Source organism: Chaetura pelagica, unplaced genomic scaffold (genome assembly GCF_000747805.2).
Source record: "Chaetura pelagica isolate M959 unplaced genomic scaffold, ChaPel_1.0 scaffold305, whole genome shotgun sequence".
Taxonomy (NCBI): Eukaryota; Metazoa; Chordata; class Aves; order Apodiformes; family Apodidae; genus Chaetura; species Chaetura pelagica.
This window is the reverse complement of record NW_009953512.1, coordinates 1,058,605-1,084,371: the sequence shown is the minus strand read 5'-3', so window position 1 is coordinate 1,084,371 and position 25,767 is coordinate 1,058,605. Positions and strand designations below refer to the sequence as shown.

The 25,767-nt window shown below is 46.0% G+C and overlaps 1 protein-coding gene across 1 annotated transcript in view; it reads left to right on the top strand.

The window, feature by feature from the left end:
• The first annotated feature begins 1,571 nt into the window (after nucleotides 1–1,571).
• EXOC6B (exocyst complex component 6B) overlaps nucleotides 1,572–25,767 on the top strand; it is a 273,905-nt gene continuing 249,709 nt past the window's right edge. Inside the window, exons 1-5 of the mRNA XM_009999464.1 lie at nucleotides 1,572–1,703; nucleotides 7,098–7,145; nucleotides 8,204–8,294; nucleotides 8,403–8,448; nucleotides 12,237–12,441. Of these exons, the coding sequence (XP_009997766.1) occupies nucleotides 1,572–1,703; nucleotides 7,098–7,145; nucleotides 8,204–8,294; nucleotides 8,403–8,448; nucleotides 12,237–12,441 (522 nt within the window). The remainder of the gene's footprint in view (nucleotides 1,704–7,097; nucleotides 7,146–8,203; nucleotides 8,295–8,402; nucleotides 8,449–12,236; nucleotides 12,442–25,767) is intronic.

The following is a 25,767-nucleotide window of genomic DNA, read 5'->3' as shown; positions in this document are numbered from 1 at the left end:
CCCCCCCAAGAAAACAAGCTCCTGAAAATACCATGCCACTTTGGGGTGTGACACAGTCCCTCTGCTTTCTGGAGTAACACTTATTTTGCACTCATGACCTATTGCCTCCTCACAGCAGCTCTTTCTGGGGATGAAAAAGTCTCCTTTTAGGCTGCTTCACAAATTGGTTGGAAATAATCACCCTCACCAGTCAGCTTGGGTTGGGATCCAACAGGATAAGAAGTGTTTTATCGTGGCAAATCAAGCTTCTCTTCCCAGTTTTGTGGAATTTAAGAAAACATGAAGGATAGATTGTATTTTTTTAGCTTCCACCTTAAATGTGACACTAGTGGTTTTGTTTGTTTGTAGCAAAGATTACTCATTACCTCCAGCTTACATGCTCAGGGTCTTGGCTTGGGGTTTCCCTGTCACTTTGGATAGTCTTCAGCTGTGTTGGCCTTCTTTATTCATCAGGAGATGTCTTAATTGTGCTGGCAAAACTGGGTTTGGGAAGGGCAATGGATTTTGGCAGCTGTAGGGGTGGTTTTGTGATTCTGTGATTCCCAAAAAACATCCAGAAAATTGTCCAAGAGGAGTGCTCAGCACTACAGCATAACACAATGCACCAGTGCAGGTTAGGAGCTGACCTGCTAGAAAGCAGCTCTATGGAGAAGGACCTTGGAGTCCTGGTGGACAAGTTCTGCATGGGACAACAATATGCCTTTGTGGCCAAGAAGGCCAATGCCATCCTAGGGTGCATTAAGAGAAGTGTCTCTAGCAGGTCAAGGGAGGTTTTCTTCCCCTTCCATTATGCCCTAGTGAGACCCCCACCTGGAGTATTGGGTCCAGTTCTGGTGTCTCCAGTTCAAGAGGGACAAGGATTTACTTGAGAGAGTCCAAAGGAGGCTATGAGGATGATGAAGGGACTGGAACACCTGCCTTATGAGGGAAGGCTGAGAGACCTGGGGCTGTTTAGTCTAGAAAGGAGAAGACTGGGAAGGGATCTTATTAATGTCTATAAATGAAGGGTAGGTGTGAAGAAGGAGGAGCCAGTCTCCTTTCAGTCATGTCCTGTGATAGGACAAGGGGCAATGGATGCAAACTGGAACACAGGAAGTTCCACCTCAGTGTGAGGAAGAACTTCTTTACTGTGAGGGTGTTGGAGGCCTGGGTCAGGCTGCCCAGAGAGGTTGTGGAGTCTCCTTCTCTGGGGATTTTGAAGATCCATCTGGACATGTTTCTGTGTAACCTGCCCTAGGAGATCCTGCTCTGGCAGGGGGTTGTATTAGATGGAGTCCCAACTCCCACCATTCTGTGATTCTATACAGTAGATCATCTATTCAGATCAAGCTGATGTTTGACAGGTGGAAAAAGAAAAAGACAAGCTGGAATAGAATGGTTTTCAAACCTGAGTCAGGTGCCTGGTGTATGCAAATAAAAACCAAACCCCTCACTTTATCACATAAGTTTTTTTAAACCGTGTGTGTTGGCTATTTCTTGTGAGCAATGACAGTAACAGATACTAGAATCTTGACTCATTTTGTCATAATCTTTTTAGGTCTGTCTATGATGGAGAAGAACATGGTCGTTTCATGGAGAAACTGGAAGCACGAATCAGAAACCATGATCGTGAGATTGAGAAAATGTGCAACTTCCATTACCAGGGCTTTGTGGACTCCATCACGGAGCTGCTGAAAGTTAGAGGAGAAGCTCAAAAATTGAAGGTAAGAGAAAGCCACCTAGACATGGACTTGGGCATCCAGTTTTAGGTGGCCCTGCTTGAGCAGGGAGGTAGGACCAAATGACGTATATGAGGGTGGTGGATCACTGAACACATTGCCTAGAGGGGTGGTGGGGGCCCCATTCCTGGAGACATTCAAGGTCAGACTTGATGGGGCTCTGAGCAACCTGTTGTAGTGTGAGATGTTGCTGCTTATTGTAGGGGGGCTTGACTTAGATGACCTTTAGAGATATCTTCCAACGTAAGACATTCTATGATTCTGTGACCTCAGGCTGGACCTTCCAACCTCAGCCACTCTTGGTCTCTCTGAAACCACAGGAATGACTCCTTTTCTCCTTTTGTTTAGATCATTTCTCCTCTATCTGAAAAATATAAAAATCAATTAAATTTCTCTTCCTTCATCCTGTAGCAGTAGGTCAGTCAGTTGTTGGAAGCTGAACAGTTATTTGGGTGAAGTGGAACAATGTGGTACATTAAAAGCACAAGAAAACTTAAAGCTAAGTCTGTTCTGTGTTAGGGAAAGTGCTTTTCCTAGTGTACCTCACCAATTTCTTAAGCAAAAATTAACTCTACAGTCAGAAGAACATCTGCTCTAGCAGCATTGCTCTAGTGCCCCATCTGACATGGAATTTTCATTACAGGTAGTGTTGTGTCTGAGACAAATGGGCAGAGAGGGCTGGTGCAGATGTGACTGCAGTCACGGGGTGTCTGCCCAACATTGGCAGGTGAATTGTTAATATTTAAAAAGCAAGTGGACATGAGAGCACTGAAAGGTGTTCAGTCATGGGCAGGAACATGAGTGAAAAGTAACTACTAGGTACATACTGAAAGACTGTAAACAAGTGTAGAACTTGATTCCTTTTCAGTAGCATCTCCAAGTTTGATTGGGTTAACCAGATAGTAAAATGGTCAGAGCTGGGAATGGAGAAAGTAAAACAGTTACAGCTAGGAAGGGGCTTTCATAGGATGGTTTGGATTGGAAAGGACCTTCAAGATAATTTAGTTCCAACCTCCCTGCATGGGCAGGGACACCTCCCACCAGACCATGTTGCTCTAAGCCCCATCCACCCCACCCTTGAACACTTCCAGGGATGGGGCAGCCACAGCTTCTCTGGGCAACCTGGGCCAGGGTCTCACCACCTTCACAGCGAAGAATTTCTTCCCAATGTCTCACCTAAATCTCCCTTCTTCCAATTTTGATCCATTACCCCCATGTGCTTTCATTCCCTGGCCTAGAAAAAAGTCTCTCTCCAGCTTTCCTGTAGCTCCTTCAGGTGCTGGAGGGTCACTATGAGGTCTCCCTGGAGCCTTCTCTTCTCCAGGCTGAACACCTGAACTCTCTCAGCCTGTCTTGGTAGGAGAGCTGCTCCAGCCCTTGGATCATCTTGGTGGCCTCCTCTGGACTTTCTCCCTGAGCTCTCTGTCCTTGCATTGGGGGCTCCAGAATTGGACACATTTCCCATGGCAAGGAGTCATCCAGCGGTTGATTGCAGGATGAGGCCATTGGAAATACCATGAAAGAAGTATTTTTATTTTTTTAAAAGCTATTGTTTCTGGCCAAGAACCCCGCATTGTTTGTTTGCAAAGGCTCGTTGCTGTTTCCCATTCTGCAAACAGCCACTTTGTTGGTGGTGCACTGTGAAGTCCATCTCTGTACCCTCAGGATCTCTCTTGATTTCCGTTACTATGGGATCTATAAAACGGCGCATGGGAAAAATACACACAGAAACTTATTTGAGAAATACTGAGCCCTCTTTGTAAGGGTTTCCCCAGGGAATCACTCATGGGTCCAGTGGCAAGAGTGTGTTTAGTTCCAGCCTATTCATTCTTTATTTGATCTTGGTCTTTTTCTCAGTAGCGCTGGTCTTTGAACATACGTGCGACCAGCAGTAAAATAAATGCCCTCCATGTTGCATCTTTAGGATGTATCTTCACTCATGTGCTTTGGGGTGTTTTGTGTAACTCCCCACTTGCAGGAATATCAGTGTTCGTTGTATTAAAAGTGGATGTGCTAAATGTGAGCTGGGTGCATCATCTTCTCCCATTTGTAGAATCCCAGACTGGTTTGGGTTGGAAAGGACCTTAAAGATGATCTAGTTCCAACCCCCCTGCATGGGCAGGGATGCCGCCCACCAGCCCAGGTTGCTCCAAGCCCCATCCAACCTGCCCTTCAACACTACCAGGGATGGGGCAGCCACAGCTTCCCTGGGCAACCTGGGCCAGTGTCTCACCACCCTTACAGCCAAGGATTTCTTCCTAATGTCTCACCTAAATCTACCTGCTTCCAGTTTGAATCCATTATTCCTTATCTTCTTGCTACATGCCCTTGTTAAAAGTCTCTTTCCTGGAGCCCCTTCAGGCACTGGAAGGTGCTCTGAGGTCTCTCTGGAGCCTTCTCTGGGCTGAACGATACCAACTCTCTCAGTCTGTCTTCACAGGAGAGGCCATTCAGCCCTCTGATTATCTTTGTGGCCCTTCTCTGGACTTGCTCCAGGACCTCTGTGTCCTTCTTACATTGGGGGCTCCAGAACTGGACCCAGCACTGAAGGTGGGGTCTCACCAAAGTAGAACGTGAGAATCCCCTCCTCCCCTGACCCTGCTGGCCATACTTCTTTTGAGGCAGCCCAGGACACAGTTGGTTTCTGGGCTCCAGTGCATGGTGCCAACTCATGTTGAGTTTCTTGTCAATGAACACCCCCAAGTCCTTCCCCTGAGGGCTATTCTTGATCCATTCTCCACCCCACCTGTCTGTGCACGTGTGTCATGGCTGCCCCTTTCCCTCTGTGCTGTAACGCTGTGTTTCCGGCAGCGCCAACTCAACTTCAAACCTGATGACCTGAACTTTCTATCCAGCTTTTGGGCAAGGCAAGCACTGAATTGGGAACTTTGTCTTCTTGGTCAGCAGAGGAGCTCCAAACGATAGCAGAGTAATGTTTGAAACCCCCAGGACAAAAGCCCTGAGCCACCACGTGTTCCCTGAGGGGCTGACTGGCGCATCCCGGGAGCCCTTCATGTGATCCCATCGGCTTGTTCTTCACACGTGTCCACCTGTTGTCTGTCCCCCTGTGCTGGGCATCTGTCTTGGATTAAAAAATCTCATCTGAAAAGCTTCAGTGTGTCTACACAAAGTCTGTATAAATAATCTGTTGGGTTTTTTTTTCAGTGGCTGGATGCAGATCTTAAGAACAAAGCAAAACAATCCCCCCTACCCCCTGAAAACTAGTCTGCAAGGGCAGAATATATTCCTACTTTTTTGCTTTAGCTGGGATTGATATGTAATTTTAATAGAAGACTAATACAGCCTTGGCATTATTTTAGGAGCAGTTTTAAATTAGCCTACATGGATTCCTTTTTCGTGGTGGGATTTTCAGGATATAAGCAAATAAAATAATCTTTGGAAGAGATGCTGTGCTCCTGCTTGTAAAAGCTCGATACATCATAAAGGAAATGAGCAGTTTTTGCACAGGGCAGGCAGCCAGGAGAGCTGAAGCTACTGCAGAAGGGGGAGGAATATGATGCAGATGCTGCAGGGAAATTGTGTGCAGGGGGATGGTGGGATGAGTCCTCTGCTTACATCATGGTAAAGCTTAAAAACCAGCATGGCCAGTTAAAAAGACGCTTGTGAGGCTGGATGGTTCTGCTTGTTGAAGGAACACCAGCCTCTCAGTGTGGGACATCCTGTTGAAATTCAGACCAGTCTGGGCAATCATTATTGCCCAGTATCTTTCAGTCACCAGCAGGAAACAAATTAGATCTTGAATCAATTCTATATATGTTAATACAGAACTCCTTTCCAGTTGGAACTGCTTGCCTTGTGTTGTGCTCAAAAAGGAAAGACATGGCCGTTACCTTCTGAAGTCACCTTGAAGCTTGTTCTGCTTTGCTGTTGTTGCTACTCCATGCACTGCCCAGCTTCTTTTGGATAGTTGGAGAGCATCAAATGATGTTCCTTCTCTAGTGATAAATTCATTAAAAATTCAGCTTGAATCCACAACTCTTGAGTAGCATCAGGAAACAAAAACATTCAGTTGGTTTGTGTGATCTTAAGCTCCTGAATATATTTGAGAGCTCTGTATCACAGCCCATGCTGTTGTCCAAGCTCTGTTACTGATTTTTGCCTATAGAATGAGTAGAACTCCTGAAAACACACAGGAACTAGTCCATAAAATTTATTGATTACTTATAAAATCCAGCAGCAGCTTCCCCTGAACACAGAGCCTAAGTAAACCTGGAGGTTCCGGAGACATCTTACGGAGACAAGCCTGGAAATGGGTATTTTTCAACTTCAGTAGTTGTGGAAAGTGTTGTATGGAAAAAAAATAAAGCAGGTTTATGGCCTGTCAGCCTCTGACTGATGTGAGGCACCTGAACTCTGAGCAGTCCTTCTCTGCTGGTATTTACCTCTATAGCTGGCAGCTTTTGCTGAAGACCTGAAGCTGGGCATATTTACTTGAATATTTATGCAATTGTTTTGACTCTCCCAGCTGGTCTGTAGAAGATGGTTTGTCTGTTTACACACTTTTTCCTGTCTGAACTTGAATGAGGATTCAGGAGAATTCCCAAAGTAATATTTCTGCTTGTTGTCTAAATAATGTGGAAGCTATCCCAGGGGGTCTAAAATTAGTTTTGTCCTCATGTGTCTGGACTAAGTCAAGCTGATGGTTAGAGCCACAAAGGGTTGAGCTGCTGGGGTCTTGCTAGTCCAGAGAACCTACAAGTTTGGAGAGTAGGAAATTTTTTAACTCTGGGCCCCAGCTCAACATGATAATACAGAAAGATGGTTTAGTAAAGAAAATACGTAACTTTTTCATACCAGCTATATAAAAATAGTTTTTACACAAGCTAGGAGAAGGGATTCAGTGGCCAGTGGATGGTCTAAAAGAAAATACTTGTAGTGTATAGATAAAAGCCCACATTGAAGAGATCTTTTCCTGCTGTGATATTAGAAATTAAACCTAATTGTAATCTGTTTGCTGTTGGGCAGGGGAAATGTAATTCCATGAGGTTTATGTCCTACCTCTACTGCTCCCATAAAATAACTTTTAGAATGAGAACCCACGTGAGCATCTGCTACAAAATTTGATCGATGAAGGCTGCAGGTTTTGGGGCTGCCATGCAACAGAATCAACTCCTGTTGCGTTGTACTTCCCTCTTCTGGCAGGGAAGAAAACCCTTGGTGTTTGCTGTGTGGCTGTTGCATCCTGTGTGCCCAAATGGAGATAGATATTAAATCAGCTAATGAACGTATTTATTCCTTGCAAGGGAAGGTGGTGTGAAAAGTATTGGGGTTTATGTACCATTTTGTGGGTTTTTTTGGTGAGGAACATTGTCCTGATTTACATGTGCTTTGTCTTTCTTCCCCCCGATATCCCTGTAGAATCAAGTGACGGACACAAACCGGAAGCTGCAGAATGAAGGAAAAGAAGTAAGTGATATATTTGTTCACCCTGTTTCTTTTCAGTCATCCATTATGTGGCTGTGTTTGCTAGTGAGAAATTGCACAGAGCATCAATAACTGCTCAGCATGAACTGAGACCAGGAAGAGCATTAGTATGAACGTGTGCATTGATTCTCTTCCCTGTATCATATTCCCTATAAATCTACTTTTTGCAGCTTTTCTATTTTGCTTCCAAACCTCCCTCCCAGCCCCCCAGCCTTGGTGCTGCTCAGAGCACCTGCAGGCAGGGCTGTTCCAGTCAGCTGCATTGCCTTTGGAAAACAAACAAATTCCCCTGTTGGACTGTGTCAGAGCAATTATTCTAATGAAGATTAAAGATAAAAATGGCCTTTTGGGAAGAGATGATACAGCTTCTCTCCTGAATTAAATAAATGTACCTCTGTGTTATCTTGAATGGAGAATTCACTTTCAGAAGTAGAAGATGGGCTTTCAGAAGGACATTGCAAAGTCAGTGTGGAAATATGTTCGTACTCTGGAGGACAAATCCGTGACTTTCAAAGAAAATAAACTAAAGAGTTCTCTTTTGCATGCAAAGGCCAATCCTGGTTTTGCCTGTGCCCAGATGCTCAGGTTTTTCTGTTGGAAACTGAGCATTTAAAACCCTGTGTTAGTCTGTGATGGTGAGAATCCCCTGGGAGCGAGTGGCCACATCCTGTCTTTGAGAAGAACTAGAAAAGAGAAGCTTGGAGAGGGAGCAGGGGAGAGATGAGTAAAGTGGGGAAGGGGGAATGACTTCTGGAATTCACAGGACGTGCTACAAGGCTAGTATTTGGATAGCTTTGGTTTTGTTGCTTGCTTCCTTGAACTTAGGCTAGGAAATGCTTCTGCTGCTGGAGGAAACCACCCGAGGCTGCCTGTCCTTTCTGCAAGGCGCCGCAGAGCCCGGGGAGCTCTGTGCTTAGCAGAGCAGCCTTGGCTATCAACCTGCTGGTTGGATGGTCCTGACAAGTGCACAGCACTTGAAATCCTCTCTGTTCCATCTGTTTGCTGTTCTTTGTGAAACTTTTCTCTTTTCCTTTCCAAAGCTGCTCCTAGCCATGGAAGAGCTGAAGCAGTGCCGGCTGCAGCAGAGGAACATTTCGGCGACGGTTGATAAGCTGACGCTGTGTCTTCCTGGTGAGGAATCCAGAATTGCTCATCATTTGCTCAGCTGTTTATTTGAATTCACATCTCTTTGCTTCGTGTTTGTGTCTCAATGCTTGTATGTTTTCCTTCTCTTTCCAGTCCTGGAGATGTACAGCAAACTACGAGAGCAAATGAAATCTAAAAGGTAAATTTTGCATAGACTGGTGATGGTGTTGGAAGAGTTGAAATGCACCCGTTTGGTGCCAGATGAGTTAAAGATGTTCTCAAAACTTAGGAATTCAAGATCAGCCTTTCCAAGTTAATGGGATTTCTAGCTGGTGTCTTCCTGGTCCTGCTCAGCCTCCTGCAGTACAGGCTAGAACTGGGATTGCAGTGGGCTCTGATTTTGTTCTGTGTTAGGCTTTTTAATGAAGGTGGATGTTCCGTTTTTTCCAGGGAAGGTCACTGACATGGAATCAGTGTCTCTCACAGCACTTAAGCTTTATTAACTATATTTCATTCTGGGAATGTCAAAATAGAAAACCTGAGAGAATCTAATGAACACAAATGGAAGCCTAACACTTGAGAAACATTACATGGGATGGTAGAAGCTGTTGAGAAGGCATGAGACTTATTTTGTGGTAGAAACAATTGTTTGGGAGAGTGAGCTGAACTACCAGGACTTTGTGGCCCAGAAGTCAGGAGCTGTAAATCTAGGATTTTTCCCACCTTGCATCTGTTGTGATGCTGAAGGATTAAACCCTGGTCTGGGATATTTGCATGGCTGGGATCCTGGGGGACTGTTTGTTTAAGCAGCGTGGGACTCTGGAGACCCATTGTAGCCCTGGGGGGAGGCAAATTGGGCAAAGAGCAGCTGCTGGGAGGAGGTCAGCTGCAGAGGCAGCAGGCTCCAGCTGAATGCCATGCAGGGAGAGCAATTCAGATCCCATGCCTGGTTTGTGCCTGCCATCCATCACAGAAACAATACAGAAGAAACCAGATGTTCCCAACAAGGCGATAACTAATTGGATGGGCGTTATTTTTGTGCTTCCCCTCCCACATCTGCTGGGCTCTGTGGTCCTTGGACCCAGGGGCCTTGGGTAAAGAGCTGCACATTGCTCCTGAGATTTGGGCTGACTGGAGGAGCTCTGGGGAGCTTATTTAGTTGTTCAAAACCTTGCTTTCTTTCTCAGGATGGCTCTGCACAGAATAGGGCAGCGTGTAGCTTGTCCAACTGGTTTTAGTCTGTTTATAGGAGCAGTGAGGGGCTTATCCATTGACAGATGTGGGGTGGGGAGCTGGAGCTGATCACAGCCCTGAGAACTTTTGAAGGGAATCCACATGCTGCTTCATTCCCTTGCTCTGGATGGTGTTTCCAGAGCCTGCTTCTAAGGGCTGCATTCCCCTTCCCCCCCTTTGAATTGGTTCACTTTGAAAAAATTAAAGTTGAAAGCCACATTTAAGAAAAATCTGAACCTTTGGCTTCTTTCCCCCCCCCCCTCTTTCCTTTGTCTGGATTTGATGGCTTCATCCACCAAACGCAGCACAGCATATTAAATAGTTTTGTGTCTGCACCCCATTGCACTTAAATGTCATTTAATGATAACCAGCCAGGGGGTTGGTTGCTGGTGTGAGTCTTGGGCTTTGAGTACACAGTCTCAGCAGAGTAACAGGTTTTGCATTTGGGGTGAATAAACTCTCTGAAGTTAGATGAAATAAGGTATGTGCAGTTTTTTTGCATGGTGTTTATAAACCAAATGCAGGTGTTGGCCAAATGTGGAATTTGTGGCCCTTAACTGGAGATGGGGAACCCATGATCCAAACCTGAAGAAGTGGCTGCAACCAACAGAGAGAAAAGATGGAGAAAAATATTTCATCAGCTCTTGTCCAGTATTTAAGAACAGAAAGAGCTTTTCTCCAATGGCCGTGTGTGGCTGCTTACTGAAATGTGATGAGAAACACCTCCCTGCCTTTGGAGATCCCTCCAGGTTCTGCAGGGTTCCAGAGGGATCCATCTTTTTTTACCCCTGGGTCACTTGTCATACCCATGACATGAGATTGTATCATCTAGCTTGTAGCTGAGAAGCCTCCATAGAGCTGTTCCTACCTGGGCAGGGCCTGGGTGTTTCTAGAAAAACAGCAAGGCCAGCTCTGCCTCTTTTGTCAAAACCTCTGGTCTCTACACATCTCCCACAGGAACAGTGCTGAGCTGTCCCCTGCCCCCAGGTTTTCAGGAGGCATCTGGGGACCCCATCAGTGACCCTGCACTGCCCCCCATGCCACCTTTTTGCTGCTTCTAGTTCAACAAACTATGTCCTAAAATATAACAAACCCCCCTAATGTATGTTTATTCCTCTGCTTTCATTTCTGGCTTGCTGTGCATGCCTGAGTTTCTCTCCAGAGACGTTTGCATTTATTGCCAATCCTGTTACATACCTCACTGGAGTGTAAACACTGCCTGGGCCACAGGGTTAATCCCTCTGACTTCTGGTGTTAGGAACAGGACAGGCCACTTCTGGTTAGAATAACTCCCCTGTGGAACTGCCTGGAGTTCAGTCAAGAATTATTTTGAATGGGGATATGAGTGTCAGGTTTTTTTCAGTGGTGTTAATATGTTTCTTATGACTAAACACTTTCCCCCCCAAAATTCAAGGTGCAAGTGACAGGTGCTTGTGACCAGGATTAACCAAGTCAGCTGAAGTTGCCTTGATTTACCCTGGAGGTGTCTGTGACCTGGTGTTGGTCTGAAATTTGATTTTATAGACCCTCTTTAGGGCTTCCTGGGTGGTTCCCTGATTATTATTTTTTTTTTTAACCTCTGACCAGATGTGTGTTCAGATGAGGAGAAGGATGTTCTCTCATTTTACGTTGCCACTCAGGAGGGCCTCTGTATTCCAGTGAACAGGCAAATCCTATGGATTCCCACATCCCAAAGGGAAAAGAGGGAGGGTGTCTGAGAAAAATTATTTGCTTAGAATAGGTTTTTTTTCCCATTTAGCATGTTCTGTCAGACCATGAAATTTGCTTTTATGCAGAAAGGCAGGATGAAATTTATGGTACCTTCCCTAAGGCCATTGGGCATGACCAAAACATAAAGGCTCACATTGTGCACAGGGGAAGAAACACTTGGATTCTGGCATTCTGAAATTTATAGGACATATTCCTTTTAGAGCAGGGAAATAAATTATTTTCAACATTGCAAAGGTCACATGACCTGGTGGTACAACAGTAGTTGGCTGGAAAGGCTGGGGCTTTGTAGAAAGTGTATCTCTTGGACCCCTAACCTGGGGTTAGTTTGATTGTTGTTTGTTTGATTGTTTTCACATCTAAATAGAAACTACTTTGGGAAGTGTTTTTCATGGTGCTTGGCAGCTTTTGAACAGCTGGGAGGAAGGTGGGATCTGAGAGCCATGAAGATGCTCAGAGGTCTGGAGCAGCTCTGCCCTGAAGACAGGCTGGGAGAGTTGGGGTGTTCAGCCTGGAGAAGAGAAGGCTCCAGGGAGACCTTAGAGCACCTTCCAGTGCCTGAAGGGGCTCCAGGAAAGCTGGGGAGGGACTTGGGACAAGGGCAGGGAGGGGTGGGATGAGGAGGAAGGGTTTCCAGCTGGAAGAGGGGAGATTTAGGTATTAGGAATAAATTTTCCTGTGAGGGTGGTGAGACCCTGGCCCAGGTTGCCCAGAGAAGCTGTGGCTGCCCCATCCCTGGCAGTGTTGAAGGGCAGGTTGGATGGGGCAACCTGGGCTGGTGGGAGGTGTCCCTGCACATGCCGGGGGGGCTGGAACTGGATGATCTTGAAGGTCCCTTCCAACCCAAACCAGTCTGGGATTCTGTAATGCTTGCATGGTTACCTGGATGTTACAGTCTAGGTTCGTTTGAATAGAGCTGAGATTTTTAAATATGTTGACTTAATTTAGTTCATGCATGTTTTGGAGGGTATGTGGGGTGGAAATGGCTGTTGTTCTTTCTGCATCTGCCCTGCTTGCTCTCCCCAGGCACTACCCTGCACTGAAGACCCTGGAGCACCTTGAGCACACGTACCTGCCCCAAGTGAGCCACTACCGCTTCTGCAAGATCATGGTGGATAACATTCCAAAGCTAAGGGAAGAGATCAAAGAAGTTTCCATGTCAGATCTCAAGGATTTCCTGGAGAGTATCCGTAAGCACTCGGACAAGATTGGAGAGGCAGCCATGAAGCAGGTAGGACTTGTTTGTGCACACATCCTGGAGGCCTTTTGGGATGAGGAGAGTGGTTCACAGTCTGAAACAAATTTCTGCTTTTCCAATCCCAAGGCAGTAAATTTATTTTTTCTCTATCAAAGTGATTTTGTGACTGGGTGAAAGAGATTCTTTGTTCTGTGTTTGCTACTAGAGTTTACATCTGATTTTTATACCATTGAAAAGTGATGGTCCATTTTTGTCGTTGTCTTCTCCTGCTTGTCTCTTGCCATAAGCTCTTGCCAGCCTAGAGCCTGGGAGGTACAGTCAAGGTGCATAACTCATGTTTTCCACTTACCTGGAAAGGGGCATTTGTGCTGCTGTGCCTGGTAGGACCTGCAGACACCAGTGTTGGTTTCCTAGGTCTGGGGTAAAGCAGTAGAAATTTGTGCTCTGACTGCAACTTGGTTTCTTTTGCATCTGAAACTGATTGTTGAATACTGGGTAAAATGTCATTGTGGCTGACTTGATTTTTGCCTAGCAGTTGATGTCTGTAAACAGTGAATCTGATTAACTGAACATCCTCATGTCTGTATTAAAATGGAATTGCCTTTTCCCACCCTTCTTTGATATTCTAATTTTGAATTCCAATGCAGTTTTTCTGATCACAGCTGGGGGTGTTGCTCACAGGGCCTCTTGAAAAGAACTTTGCTACTTTGAAATTGAAATCCACTAGTAATGAAATGTTACCTCTCATGAGCAGTGAATACTTTTCCTGGTGTGACTGAGGGATTGGATTTGTTGGTTTATGGGAGGGACTCTTGCTATGATTTTTCACACGATGGTGAAATTGTGCTGTTGATGGTTAGAGGTACAGGCAGGTTCAATGTCCTGTCTTATAAACATCATCCTTCTGCAAAATACTTCAGCTTGAGAATTTCTATTAATTATTTCAATTTATGGTATATCCACTGCTTTATTGTCTTCTCAGCCTCTTTCTAGTATTTTGAGACAACAAACTAAGCCTTGTGTTGTGTGGCAGGGCTGTGGGGAGATGCCAACAAGCTTTTTTGTTAGTTCTTGCATCAAATGAAACTGGTCTTCCTGAATCTGCAGAAAACACAGTGACCTGGAGGTCCTATTGTGGAGCCATATGTGTGTGGTGGTGGTGTCAGGGAAGGCTCCAGGTGTTACTCTGCTGAAATTACCTGATGCAGCAGTTTCTAGAACAGGAATTAATTATAAAAAATACTTTGATTTTGTTTATTACAGCAGCCAAACTTAGATTCTTCCTTGATTCTTGTGGCTGGAAAGAATAGGAATTTCATTTATATTTTGGTGTGCAATTAACACAGATAATGTGCTAACTAAAATAAATTAATAACCTCTTTCTGTTCTGTTAAGGATATTTACCAATCCTAGAGACATGAGGATGCAGATGTCACCTCCTCCTCCTCTGTTTTTCAATATTGTCGTCATGATACTGGGATGGATAATTAAATCTCTTGGGACTGTGCCTGATTTCTTTGAGTGGGGAGAGATGTGTGTGTCCTTGGCTGCTTAGTCAGACCCATTTTGGGAAGTTCCTCATCAAATGGCTCCCTTTGCTATCTTCTGACTGAGACTTTTTTTTTCCTCATACCTTAATGCTTTCTGTTCAAGTCCATGATGAGTTTCTTCCTGCTTGAATCATAGAATCATTTTGGTTGGCAAAGACATTTAAGATTATCAAGTCCAACCATTAACCCATCACTGCCAAGGCCACCACTAACTTATGTCCCTCACCACCACATCTACAGGGCTTTGAAATCCCTCCATGGATGGGGACTCCACCCTGGGCAGTGTGGGCCAGTGCTTGATAAACTTTCCAGTGAAGAACTTCCCATGTCCCTCCCTCTTGTCCCTTCTGGTGCTCCTGGGGAGAACTCATGCCCTACCTGCAGTTCTGTTATTTCTCCAACTCTTGTTCTAAAGAAATCTGACTTCTTACAGCAATGCTAAACTCAGGAGAGGGACTGAGGGGTTGGTGGGAATTGGCTGCTCCCACCCTACCCAAAGACAAGACCTGGGGTCTGGTGAGTGAAACTGGCAGGAGCCAGGCTGTAAATCAGGGGGAAAGATGTTGATTCTTTATTCTGTGGGTGATAGACCTATGGAGCTGCTTGTGCACAATTTTCCATGGCCTGAAGGACAAACTGGGCAAGTGATTTACTGGGTTTCTGGTGGGCTGCTAACTGAACAAACAGTTCTGGGGTTGAGCAGTGCCTGATCTGTCAAGAGTGAGAAGCTGAAGGAGCTTTGGATAAGAAAACTGTATTGACTTGCCCTATTGTTGTCCACCTTGGATGAAGTCTTGCCATTTGAGTTTCCAGCTCTGGGTTATCAAAGCTCCTGGTGTGAGACGTGAGCAGCCAGACATCTGAACAAAACCTCTAAAGTGTTTTGAAGCAACACTTGCTTTTTTTCCCCTCTTTCATTAGACTCCTTTTCTGCTCTTTACCTTTTGTCCCTCAGTGATTATTTGAACTGCTAATCCTTTGAGCTTTCCTTAAATTGTTTGTTCTTCAGCTCCTGATTGCCTCTCAGCCAGCACTATGGTCCCTGCTTTGACCTGAGCCAAGCACTTTGCTCCTTCCCCTTTCTATATTTTTCTGCCTTGTGCACTTGCAGAACTTCATTATCATTCACCATCTTCTGCTCAGTTCCAGCCATTTTGCACTGAAAGGATTTCTTAATTGATGTCTGAGTTGTAGTGAATTTTTCTTTTGCCTGCTGGTGCTGCCAGCATCTCTGTGATGGGTTCATCCCACCTGCAGCTTTGGAATGTACCAACAGACAAAGGCTCCAGTTGAAAGGATTTTTTCCTTCCTCGTAGATGTTAATTGGGCTGTTGCAAGGAAGGGGCAAAACAAGGCAAGGGGTAACGTTTAGAAAATTTTAGTTCACGTACAGATTCTTGTGAGACCCAACTGGGAGCACTGTGTCCAGTTCTGGAGCACCCAACATAAGGAAGGCATGGAGCTCCTGGAGGGAGTCCAGATGAGGCCATGAAGATGATCCAAGGGCTGGAGCAGCTCTGCTGTGGAGACAGGCTGGGAGAGTTGGGGTGTTCAGCCTGGAGAAGAGAAGGCTCCAGGGAGACCTTAGAGCACCTTCCAGTGCCTGAAGGGGCTCCAGGAAAGCTGGGGAGGGACTTGGGACAAGGGCAGGGAGAGATGGGATGAGGAGGAAGGGTTTCCAGCTGGAAGACGGGAGATGGAGATGAGATCTGAGAGAGAAATTCTTGGCTGTGAGGGTAGTGAGACGCTGGAACAGGTTGCCCATGGAAATTGTGGCTGCCCCATCCCTGGAAATGTTCAAGGCCAAATTGGATGGGGCTTGGAGCAACCTGATCTAGTGGGAAGTGACCCTGGCAATGCAGGGTTGTTGGAACTAGATGATCTTTAAGGTCCCTTTACACGCAGACCAGTCTGTGATCCTATGATACAGTGAAGGATGCACCTTCTCCCCAGAATCCCAGTTTCCAGCTGTTTTGAGAGCAAGATGCAGATTAGAAGAGGTTCCTTCACCCTTGGTGGGAACAGTTATCTCTGATATTGGACTCTATGGCTTGCCATCAGTACAGGTGCCCCATTCCCACATGGCAGCTTGGGGAGGAAGCTCAGCTTGCCACTTTCTGCTGCAAAAGCTGAGTTGGAAGTGATGCTGGAATTCCAGCAACGTTCTGGCTTTATTCCTGCATAAAGTATATGAGCTGCTTCACTGATGGGAAGCTGAAGCTTTCGGAGCCTCTTGTGTGGGGTCACTTCATGTCAGGTCAGGGTTTCCATCCCCAGAATCACCAGTATCAGTTTTTGCGTTTCTGGGGCTGTTCCATCACTCTGTTGGCTGTGATTGATGGTCCTTCTGGAATGGAGTGGAGCTGGCAGGAGGCCTGGGAGAGTCGGGGAACTGCGATTGGCAGCTGAATGCATTCGGTTTAAATTAACATCATATAAATTCTTTTAAAATGGTTTGATTTCACCAGCGGGAATGGCAGAGGTTTTGATACAATGGGGAAAGGAAATCATGTTTTTGTAACATTACAAATCTGAGGCCGATGATGACAAGAGCTGAAAATTTCATTTTGTGATAATCAGAAGGATCTGTCCTGGAGCGCCCGGAGCATTGCTGCGTTTCTGGCCACCAGTCAAGGATGCAGGGAGCTCGTCTCCTCTCGTGGAGAGGAAGCCCCTGGTGGGCTGGGGTGCTGAAGTCAAGTGAGACAATCCCAGGGTCAGCAGGACATGGGAGCTGGGGGAACACACAGAGAAACCTCATGGTCTCACTGCACAAATGATGAGCTTTCATTGACTCCTGTCCTAATGGGATTTTGATTTTTTTTATTTTTTTTAAATCTGAATTTTATTACCTGTGGTTCTGGGGGAATTCACTGCTTCCAAATATTGTTCTTAATTAAACATCACTCGAGCAGATGAAAGCAGCTCTGCCCATCTGAACTCCTTTTGGACTCTGGCCCTGTGAACCTGCGTGTGTGTTTTGGTTTTGTTGATGTGTCTTGTTTTTTTGAAAAGAAAAATCTGAGTTTGGGGCTTGCCAGGAACGAATTACATCTTATTAACACGCGCCGATATCCGGTGTGTGGTTTTATTATCTAGCTTCACGTCTGAAATACGCGCGGCGTGTGGAGGAGGTCACCGAGGATGGTGCTGCCTGCAAAGCAGTGGCTGCTGCTGCACGGGGGGCCAAGAACAACCCATCCAAAAGCCATTATCAGATCAAGTTTGTCAGGATGGCCAAAACGTTCCACGTGCCTCTCAAGCAGATGGAGGCAAACCAGCATTTATTATTTCTTAGCATCACTTGGATGCTCTGTCAGAGCCGATGTTTGGTAGGTGGTGATTTCGTATGGTTGTGAACGGGTTGGGGTTTCAGCTGTGCTTTTTCAAGGGGATGTTTATTCTTCTTGCCAGCAGATATTGGTGTCTGTGTCACTTCTGAGCAGTACAACGTGTGGTTTGTCTGAGTATATTTTACTGCAGTGGCAGAAAATAACAACTTGGTGATGTGAGTGTATAGGTACACTTAAAAAATGAGGCAAAACATCACACAGTGATGTGCACAAGTGAAATAATAAAATGACACACTGGTTTGGGTTGGAAGGGACCTTCAAGATCATCCAGTTCCAACCCCCCTGCATGGGCAGGGATACCTCCCACTAGACGAGGTTGCTCCAAGCCCCATCCAGCCTGCCCTTCAACACTGCCAGGGATGGGGCAGCCACAGCTCCTCTTGACAACCTGGGCCAGGGTCTCACCACCCTCACACTAAGGATCTGATGCTGATCTGGTTTTGGTAGGAATGTGATTCTGACCCATCAGCTGGAGAAGACAAAGCACTTCGGAGCAAGGATTAAGAGCAGCTCTGTAAAAAGCTGCATCTCTGACGTCAGTTATGTGGTTCTAGGATTTAGGTGATTGCTGTAGCATCACACACCATTCCTGCAGGTCACGGGTGACTGGGAACCATTCATGTACAGTGTTCGGAGCAGTGTGTCACCCACACCATCTCTCCTGGGTAACGTGGCCTCTCGTGCCTGCCAGTAACCTGGACAAAGATGCCTGAGCAGCACAGGGGTACATGCAGCTGCCACTGTACCAATACACTTTTCTCCAGCATGGACACTTTCCAGTAGCACAGGGTCAAAATGCAGCTGGCCTTAAAAAGCACAAAATCTTGTGGATGAGAAGTGGAGGAGGAGAGTTATATTCCCCCCTCAGTTACTTGGAGAGGAGGTGAGAGTTGCAAACAGGCATTCCTTGTGCCTGCAGGGATGCTCTGCTGCATGGTGGTGTTGGATGTGGTGTTCTAGATATAGTTTAGGGGAGAACTTTGTAGAGTAGGGATGATGTTTGGACTCAGTGATCCCAAGGGTCTTTTCCAACCTGAATAGTTCTGTGATTCTGTGGTATCTGTGCTAGGGCTGCTGAGCACCCAGCTGTGGACTTCAATATTTTAGGTATGTCTGGATTTAAATCTAATTCTGACTTGGAGTTCCCTGGATTTATGATGATTGGTTTGGGGCTGCAGATTTCTTGGCATAGTTTGCTCTCTCTCTGCTACTGGTTTCTTCTTCCAACCATAACTGAACCTCAGTGGGCATTTTTACTGGGAATGCAGAGAGGTAGCTGTGAGTTGGTGATGAGTCCTGAGTGTCTGCTGGTTGTTTTGAATACTTTGAAAAGTCATTCTGAATATGTTGGTATTGTAATAAAAATGCCACCATGTAATTTTTTAAAGATGAACTTGAAAACTTATATATTTTTTTTTTAAAAAACCCCAAACCCTGGCTTATGTGCAGGCTTTCCTGTTTGCTCCTCTGTGTGATGGTCATGGAAACAACTGGGGGCACTTGGCTTGCTGGCATGTGGAGCCTGTTTCTTTGGCTCACTGCAAGTGTGGTTGCAAGCACTTCCCTTGGTTTTTTGGATCCCAGGGTGGCGTTTTGCAACAGCAACTACCATCCTGCCCAGCCCTGCTGGCTTTGTGCCTCTGCCCCTCTCCGTGAAGTTCATCCTGTTGACCTCCTTCAGATTTCTCTAAAAAGATGATGGTAGCGATGGGATTATGTGGGCAATGTGGCGTGAGAAGGTCCATGATTCCTGGCTGTGGAGGACAGTTGGGGGTGGTACAACACACATTCAGGCTGGTGGTGTCTGCCCCAGAAGCACTTGAGAAATGTGGGGATGGCTTAGGTATTTTGCAGAATCATAGAATCATAGGATGGTTTGAGTTGGAAGGGACCTTCAAGATCATCCAGTTCCAAACCCTGCATGGGCAGGGACACCTCCCAGCAGCCCAGGTTGCTCCAAGCCCCATCCAACCTGCCCTTCAACACTGCCAGAGATGGGGCAGCCACAGCTTCTCAGGGCAACCTGGGCCACTGTCTCCCCACCCTCACAGTGAAGAATTTCTCTGAAGAATTTAATCCATTACCCCTTGTCCTCCCACTAGAAGGATCATGATCACATGGATGGTGTGCCAAGCAGCAGAGAGGTTGGTCTGCAGAGCACATCTTTGCAAACACACCTTGGCTGTGCAGTGTTGCTTTTCTGGTGATGCTCACCCACAAACAGTGTAAGGTGGGTCCCTGTGCCCTGTGGTAGGGGATCTCCTGCCGTGGGTAGCCCCATGGGAGGGATCACCTCCTTTGGAGGCTGTGCCTGCCCTGCCACCCGCTCTGCACGTGCTGGAGTCTCCCACTGCAGGTGGCTGCAACCGGGCTGTGACAACACGAGGGGCTTTTGTCAGGCAGCTTATTTGAAATGATGGTGATAAGTACAGATGTGGCATGTGATGATTCCAGTGATGTTGGGAAATCCTGTTTCCCCCCCTGTACTTCATTTTAAATACAAACACATGCCCACCACCCCCAGCCACATCAGCCAGCAGTTCCCTGCATGGCAGGGGACAGAGGGACATTTTCTCAGTCTCCAGACACTACCCAGTGGCCTTTTGATGGCCCGGAAAAATGTTTAAAACTGCAGTTTGTGTAGTGTTCTTAATTATCCTCCTCCCTGACATTTTTTAACTTTATGTAATCTTCTGCAACACATATGGAAATTATTTTGGCTTTGTACATGTATTTTAGAGTAAATTAGATTTTGCTGCCTTTCTGGGAATGTGCCGCGCAGGGAATGTCCTTCTGCTGGGTGTCCACGCTCCAACAGCAGTTGATGCTCTCCAAAGGTCACAGGAGCCCTGTGTAGGGCTTTGTCTCCTCTGCCATGTGAGCTGCATCCAGCAGTGCCAAGTCTGGGCTTCCGTGGAGTGTTGGGATGATCCCTCCATCCGCTCGCTCCACAGGAGCTGTGTTTTATTGACGTGCCGCAGGACTTCCAAAAGCACCCTTAGAGCTGAACTTCCTGCTGGTTGAAGCAGTGTCTCTTATTGCAGAGGTTTTTCTTTCACAAGCCCAAAAATTAAAAATAATTTTGTTTATTAAAAGCAAGGAAATTTTATAGTCTTGGATGTGGGCAGGAGGCTTCTGAAAAGGTCAGTCTGGTGGCTGGGTCTGCCGTGACTATTTACACAAGAGAGTGGGGATCAGGGGATGGTGGTTTCCCCTTCCAGGCAGGTTTGTGAAACAGAAACTTATTTTCTAGTAAAATTTAGTAACGAGACCTACTTAATCTTTGATACTACTGCTTGTCTACTTGTTATATTAAAGTATTATGAAAGGAAATGCATCATCTGGGGCTGTTTAGATTAGAAATCTGATGGCCAGCTCTGGTCTCAGCTTGTATATCCTGGGGAAGAGACTCACAAACCAGGCTGGGTGAAGAAGAGGGATGTTGTGGCAGAGTGGAGAAATTATTAATGTCCTCTGGTTATTGAAGAGTCATAGACTCATGGACTGGTTTGGGTTCGAAGGGACCTTCAAGATCATCTAGTTCAAACTCCCTTGCCATGGGCGTGGACACTTCCCACCAGCCCAGGCTGCTCCAAGCCCCATCCAACCTGCCCTTCAACACTGCCAGGGATGGGGCAGCCACAGCTTCTCTGGGCAGCCTGGGCCAGTGTCTCACCACCCTCACAGCAAAGAATTTCTTCCTAATATCTCCTCTAAATCTCCCCTTCTCCAGCTTGAAACTGTTCCCCTTCATCGTGTCACTCCCTGCCTTTGTGAAGAGCCAAAGGGACATGTTGCTGTTAGACCTGTATGAGCTCTGAGATGCCTTCAAGAGCCTTGGTTAAAGTGTTTATTGTCAGAAGATTATAATATGTTTACACCCACCCTTTACCAAGACAGAGATAGATAAATAGCAGTGACTCCTGTTGGCCTCTTATCCTCAGCATCCTTTGCTTAACCTCTTTGAAAATTTGAGAAAACTGCTCAAAAGATTTTTGTTTTGCACTGGATTAAAGTTGCAGACTAATCCCGAGTAACTTGCTACTTTTTCATTAAGACTTGGCCCTGAATGCTGTTTTCTTAACAACATGATGAACACTGTCGCAGTGGTGACTGGACTTATCACTTGACATTTGCAGTTTAACTTGCAAGCTTTTTGAGACAAATCCTGGTGAAGTGTCTGTGTTTGTCAACTTGGTTTTCTTAGCTCAGTGGTGATCGTGGTGAGTTTTGAAGATGAGATGTGGGATTTCCCAATGCCCTTTAGCCAGAGGTAGTGTGGTGGCTTTGTGTGGGGGTCTGTCATCATCTTTCATAGAACAGCTTGGGTGTGAAGGGACCTTAAAGATTATCTAGATCCAACCCCCCCTTCATGGGCAGGGACACCTCCCACCAGCCCAGGTTGCTCCAAGCCTCATCCAACCTGCCCTTCAACACTGCCAGGGATGGGGCAGCCACAGCTTCCCTGGGCAATCTGGGCCGGTGTCACACCACCCTGATAGTGAAGAATTTCTCCCAATGTCTACATTCCTTTTGTCTCCTGCTTTCCACATTCAGGCTGGAGCTCCCCTGTGGGAAGCAAAGTGGTGCCCAGCGAGGTCCCTCATGGCTGTAGGATGCTCTGCTGCTTGCAGAAGGGGTGAAAACCAGGGGAAGGAGAAAGGAGGAGATGTGACTGATTTTTGAGAACTGGAAACCTGTTTTTTTTGAAGTGGCTTCTGAAGTAAATTGTCAAGCCAGGAGCTTGAGGTTAAATGTGATCCCTCGGCTTCCCGACAGGCGTGGGAGCAGAGGCCGTGGCAGCCGGACAAGTTCAGGTTTAGCATCTTGGGTCAGGGTAGATAGGGCAGCTGCTTGATGGGAAAAGCAGATGAAGGCATCGGTGAGCATGGCTGTAGGGGGGTGGACTGGAGGCCCAGAGCACACTTGGGCCATGTTGGGGAGGTGGTGATGGGGGCATGTGCAGATGTAAGCATGTTTCTGTTCCCTGGTGCATGTTGTTGGAGATCTTTGTGCTTCCTTGGGCTTTAACTTTCTTTCTTCCCACATCACAGAATCCGAGTGCAAACGTGCTTATTATCACAAAAGAACTTTTTATTTAACATTTCCTGACTTTCTGGGGAAGGTTTCTCTGTTTATTTAAGAGAAATTCTGTGCCTTTAAGTCTGCATTTAAAATTTATATTCCATAGGAACTTTATTAATAAATGGGTATTCCTCTGAATTCTTTTTATGACCTCAAAAATGAAACTGCTAAATCATGGGCCTTTTTTATTTCAGCATCTGTATGACTAACGGCCACAGGGACTGTGGTATCCCCAGTAGCATATCCAGTGTGTTCTGTGGACATGGCTGCATCATAAAATCAAAAGTTTAATTACAGGGCAGCCATATGCTGGACGAGCTTTTTGTGTGGTTGCTTGTTAGACCTTTTTAAAGGCTTGAAACCTGGAGATGTTTCTGGAAATAAATCCTGTGTCTTCCAGCTGTTGGGATAGATGGTATAATTCCAAAGTGCAGCGCCAAGTTGAGGCGTAAGCACCTCTTGCTCCTTTTCTTGAGCCATGAGGAATTGCTGTTGTGCTTATTGTAGCTGGGAAAAGAGGTGCTGTTAAACTTCTTATTCACCCTGGACTGCAGGCGTTCAGAGTTGTAATTTTTCACTGGTTTTGCTTCTACTGGTTTTAATTATGGAGACTGTGAAGTTGTTTAAAGGAAGGCGCTGCCTGGTGCACCGGTCTCCTGTGGAGGTGCCAGCTTTGGAGGTGAGACAGTGCGGATAGACCTCAGACTAATAAACTGGGTTGTGTGCCTGCTTTGGCATCCCATGGGTGTGGGAGAGGATGTGGAGGAGCATGGGGGTCTGGACAGGATGGCCATGTCAGGAGAGGTGATGGAAATAAGGCTTGCTCAGAAAAGTGCTGGGAATTGTTCCCATCAGGATGCTGCTGCCCAGGATGATAAATTTTTCAGTTTTCATTTGGATGTCTCAGGCTTATTGTAATATAGCTGCTAATAAACATTTTAAATTAAATGCTTTTTTTTCCCTTTATTTTTCTTTTTAAAAAGTTCCTGGAGTGGTTTTGGTAATGGATTCTTGTGCTGCACATGGGGTGGTTTGATCTCTCTGTACGTTCTCCAGCTGGTGAATAGTCTTGCCCTGTGGCCACCTGTGTAGATGTGGAAGAGAAGCTGAGGAGGTTTTGGGAGCCTGGGTACTCCTGGTGTAAAACAGTTGTGTAAGAGTTTTCATGTACCTTCACCTGAAGATGCAAAACAGTTTGGGAATGTGGCAAATCCTAAATGCTGTTGTGAAGATTGTACTGGCAGTTTGTTCAAGGTAACAGCCTGTCACGCTGGGACCTGATCTTCAACATTCGCAAGTGCTGTAGCCCTTTCAGTTCCAGCGTCACTTCTAGGAAATGGCCACTGCCCATTTACTTGGATATTGACTTTTTATCCAGATGAGCAAGATTTCATATCCATTATTTGCAAGAAGGATAACCCCTCTTGATGCAGGTTACCAGTTGCACAAAACACCCCATTTGGGGAGTGTCATTGTCCCATAACTCTAGGGAGCTTTTGAAACCTTCTCTGCTGATGGGTTGTGACCAATTCACAAGCAATGGGCTCATGAGAAGTGATGTCAGGTCACCAGGGAGCTCTGGTCTCCTGGTTGCTAATGAGATGAAAATGGGTTAGTATTAGTGGGGCTGTATTTTTTTTACAGTAGAGGTACAATGGTGTAGTTTTCAGGGAGAGGGCTGGAGAGGCGTGCGTGCAGCCTGCCCTTTGCATGACACCCCTCTACAAATTGCAAACGGGTGTTTGCAGAAATCACCAAGTGAAACCCTTCAGCAGCCCAAGACTTCACTTACTTCTAATTTTTTTTATATATTTTTTTTAAAACACGAAGTTCTGCTGACAGGCTCAGGTCATTTAAGCCTCTCAACATATTCTTCTAATTCGCCTATATAGCAAATTTAGAACAGCTTTCATTTGTGAATAAAAATGCACTTTAGTTACTCCAGGACAGCTCAGCTTTGTTTCTTTTTCCTGTCTCTTTCTAGAGCTGGGCAGGTTCCTGGGGATGGATGGGGAAGGTTTGGTTTGGTTGACTTTAGGAGTCTCTTGTCTGCTGCATCTGAGCACAGCTCATCACTGCAGCTGGAGGGTCCCATAACAACACGGTTCATGTGTTCCACAGGCTGGATTTTTGTGAGAAATCAAAATCTCTCTTGGGTAAGAGAGGAATATCCTCTGCAATGGGAAAGGTTGGAATATATAACTGATAAGGTGCTTTGGCCCTGCAGAGGGGAAGTATTGTTCCCCTGTGCTCAGCACTGGTGGGGCTACATCTTGAATCCTAGGGTCAGTTTTTGGCCCTTCATGACAAAAAGGATATTGAGGGGCTTGTCCAGAGAAGGGCAACAGAGCTGGGGAAGGGGCTGGAGCACAAGTCCTAGAGGGGCAGCTGGGGGTGTCCAGCCTGGAGCAAAGGAGGTGAGGGGAGACCTGCTGGCTCTGCAGCTGCTGGAGAAGAGGTTGGAGCCAGGGGGGTTGGTCTCTGCTCCTCAGGAACAAGGGATGGGACAAGAGGAAATGACCTCAAGTTGTGCCAGAGGAGCTTTAGATTCGATCTTGGGAACAGTTTCTTCCTCAAAAGGGTTGTAAGGCCCTGGCCCAGGCTGCCCAGGGCAGTGGTGGAGTCCCCATCCCTGGAGGGTTTTCAAAGTCATGTGGTGCTGAGGAGCATGGTTTTGTGGTGGCCTTGGCAGGGCTGGGTTAATGGCTGAACTTGATCTGAAAGATCTTTTCCAACCAAAGCAATTCCATTATTCTGCTTTTAATTTGTGAAGGTCAAAGTGTTGTATATGGTTGCCCTGATCTCCAGAGGTTGGATCCCACAAGGCTAGGATCTAACTCTAAAGAAGGAATGACACCCTAAAAATAATGAAAGGAGATTCTTAATAGCTTCACTGCCACTTGTACTGCTTTTTTTCCTAAGGAACTAACTGTTTTTTAATATTTATGTAGAATTCCAGATGTTCCAGTGAAGGGAACAACATCACCTGTATTTTTCAGGGGAATCTGTGGCTTGACAAATGGGCCTCATGGCTGTCACTTCAGGACTTGCCTTCTGGAACACTCCTGATGCTTAGAGTAGCTTTTCATAGGTGATAGTGCTGAATCCCATAGGAACATCTATCTGTCATTGGCAGCTTATTTTGGGTGGAAAACATAGTAGTTAATTAGTCTCCTGGCTCTGCAGGGAATGCAAACTGAACACCTAACATGTGGCTCCTTTAGACTCTCAGGACTGGAAAGATGAGAGGGAGAATGTGGTTTTCTTTCCCCTTGCCAGTTTGAAGGTCTTTTACACCAGGAAAATACATTCACCTAATAACCAAGTAATTTTTTTAACAAAATAGAGAAACTAGCACCTGCAGGATGCTT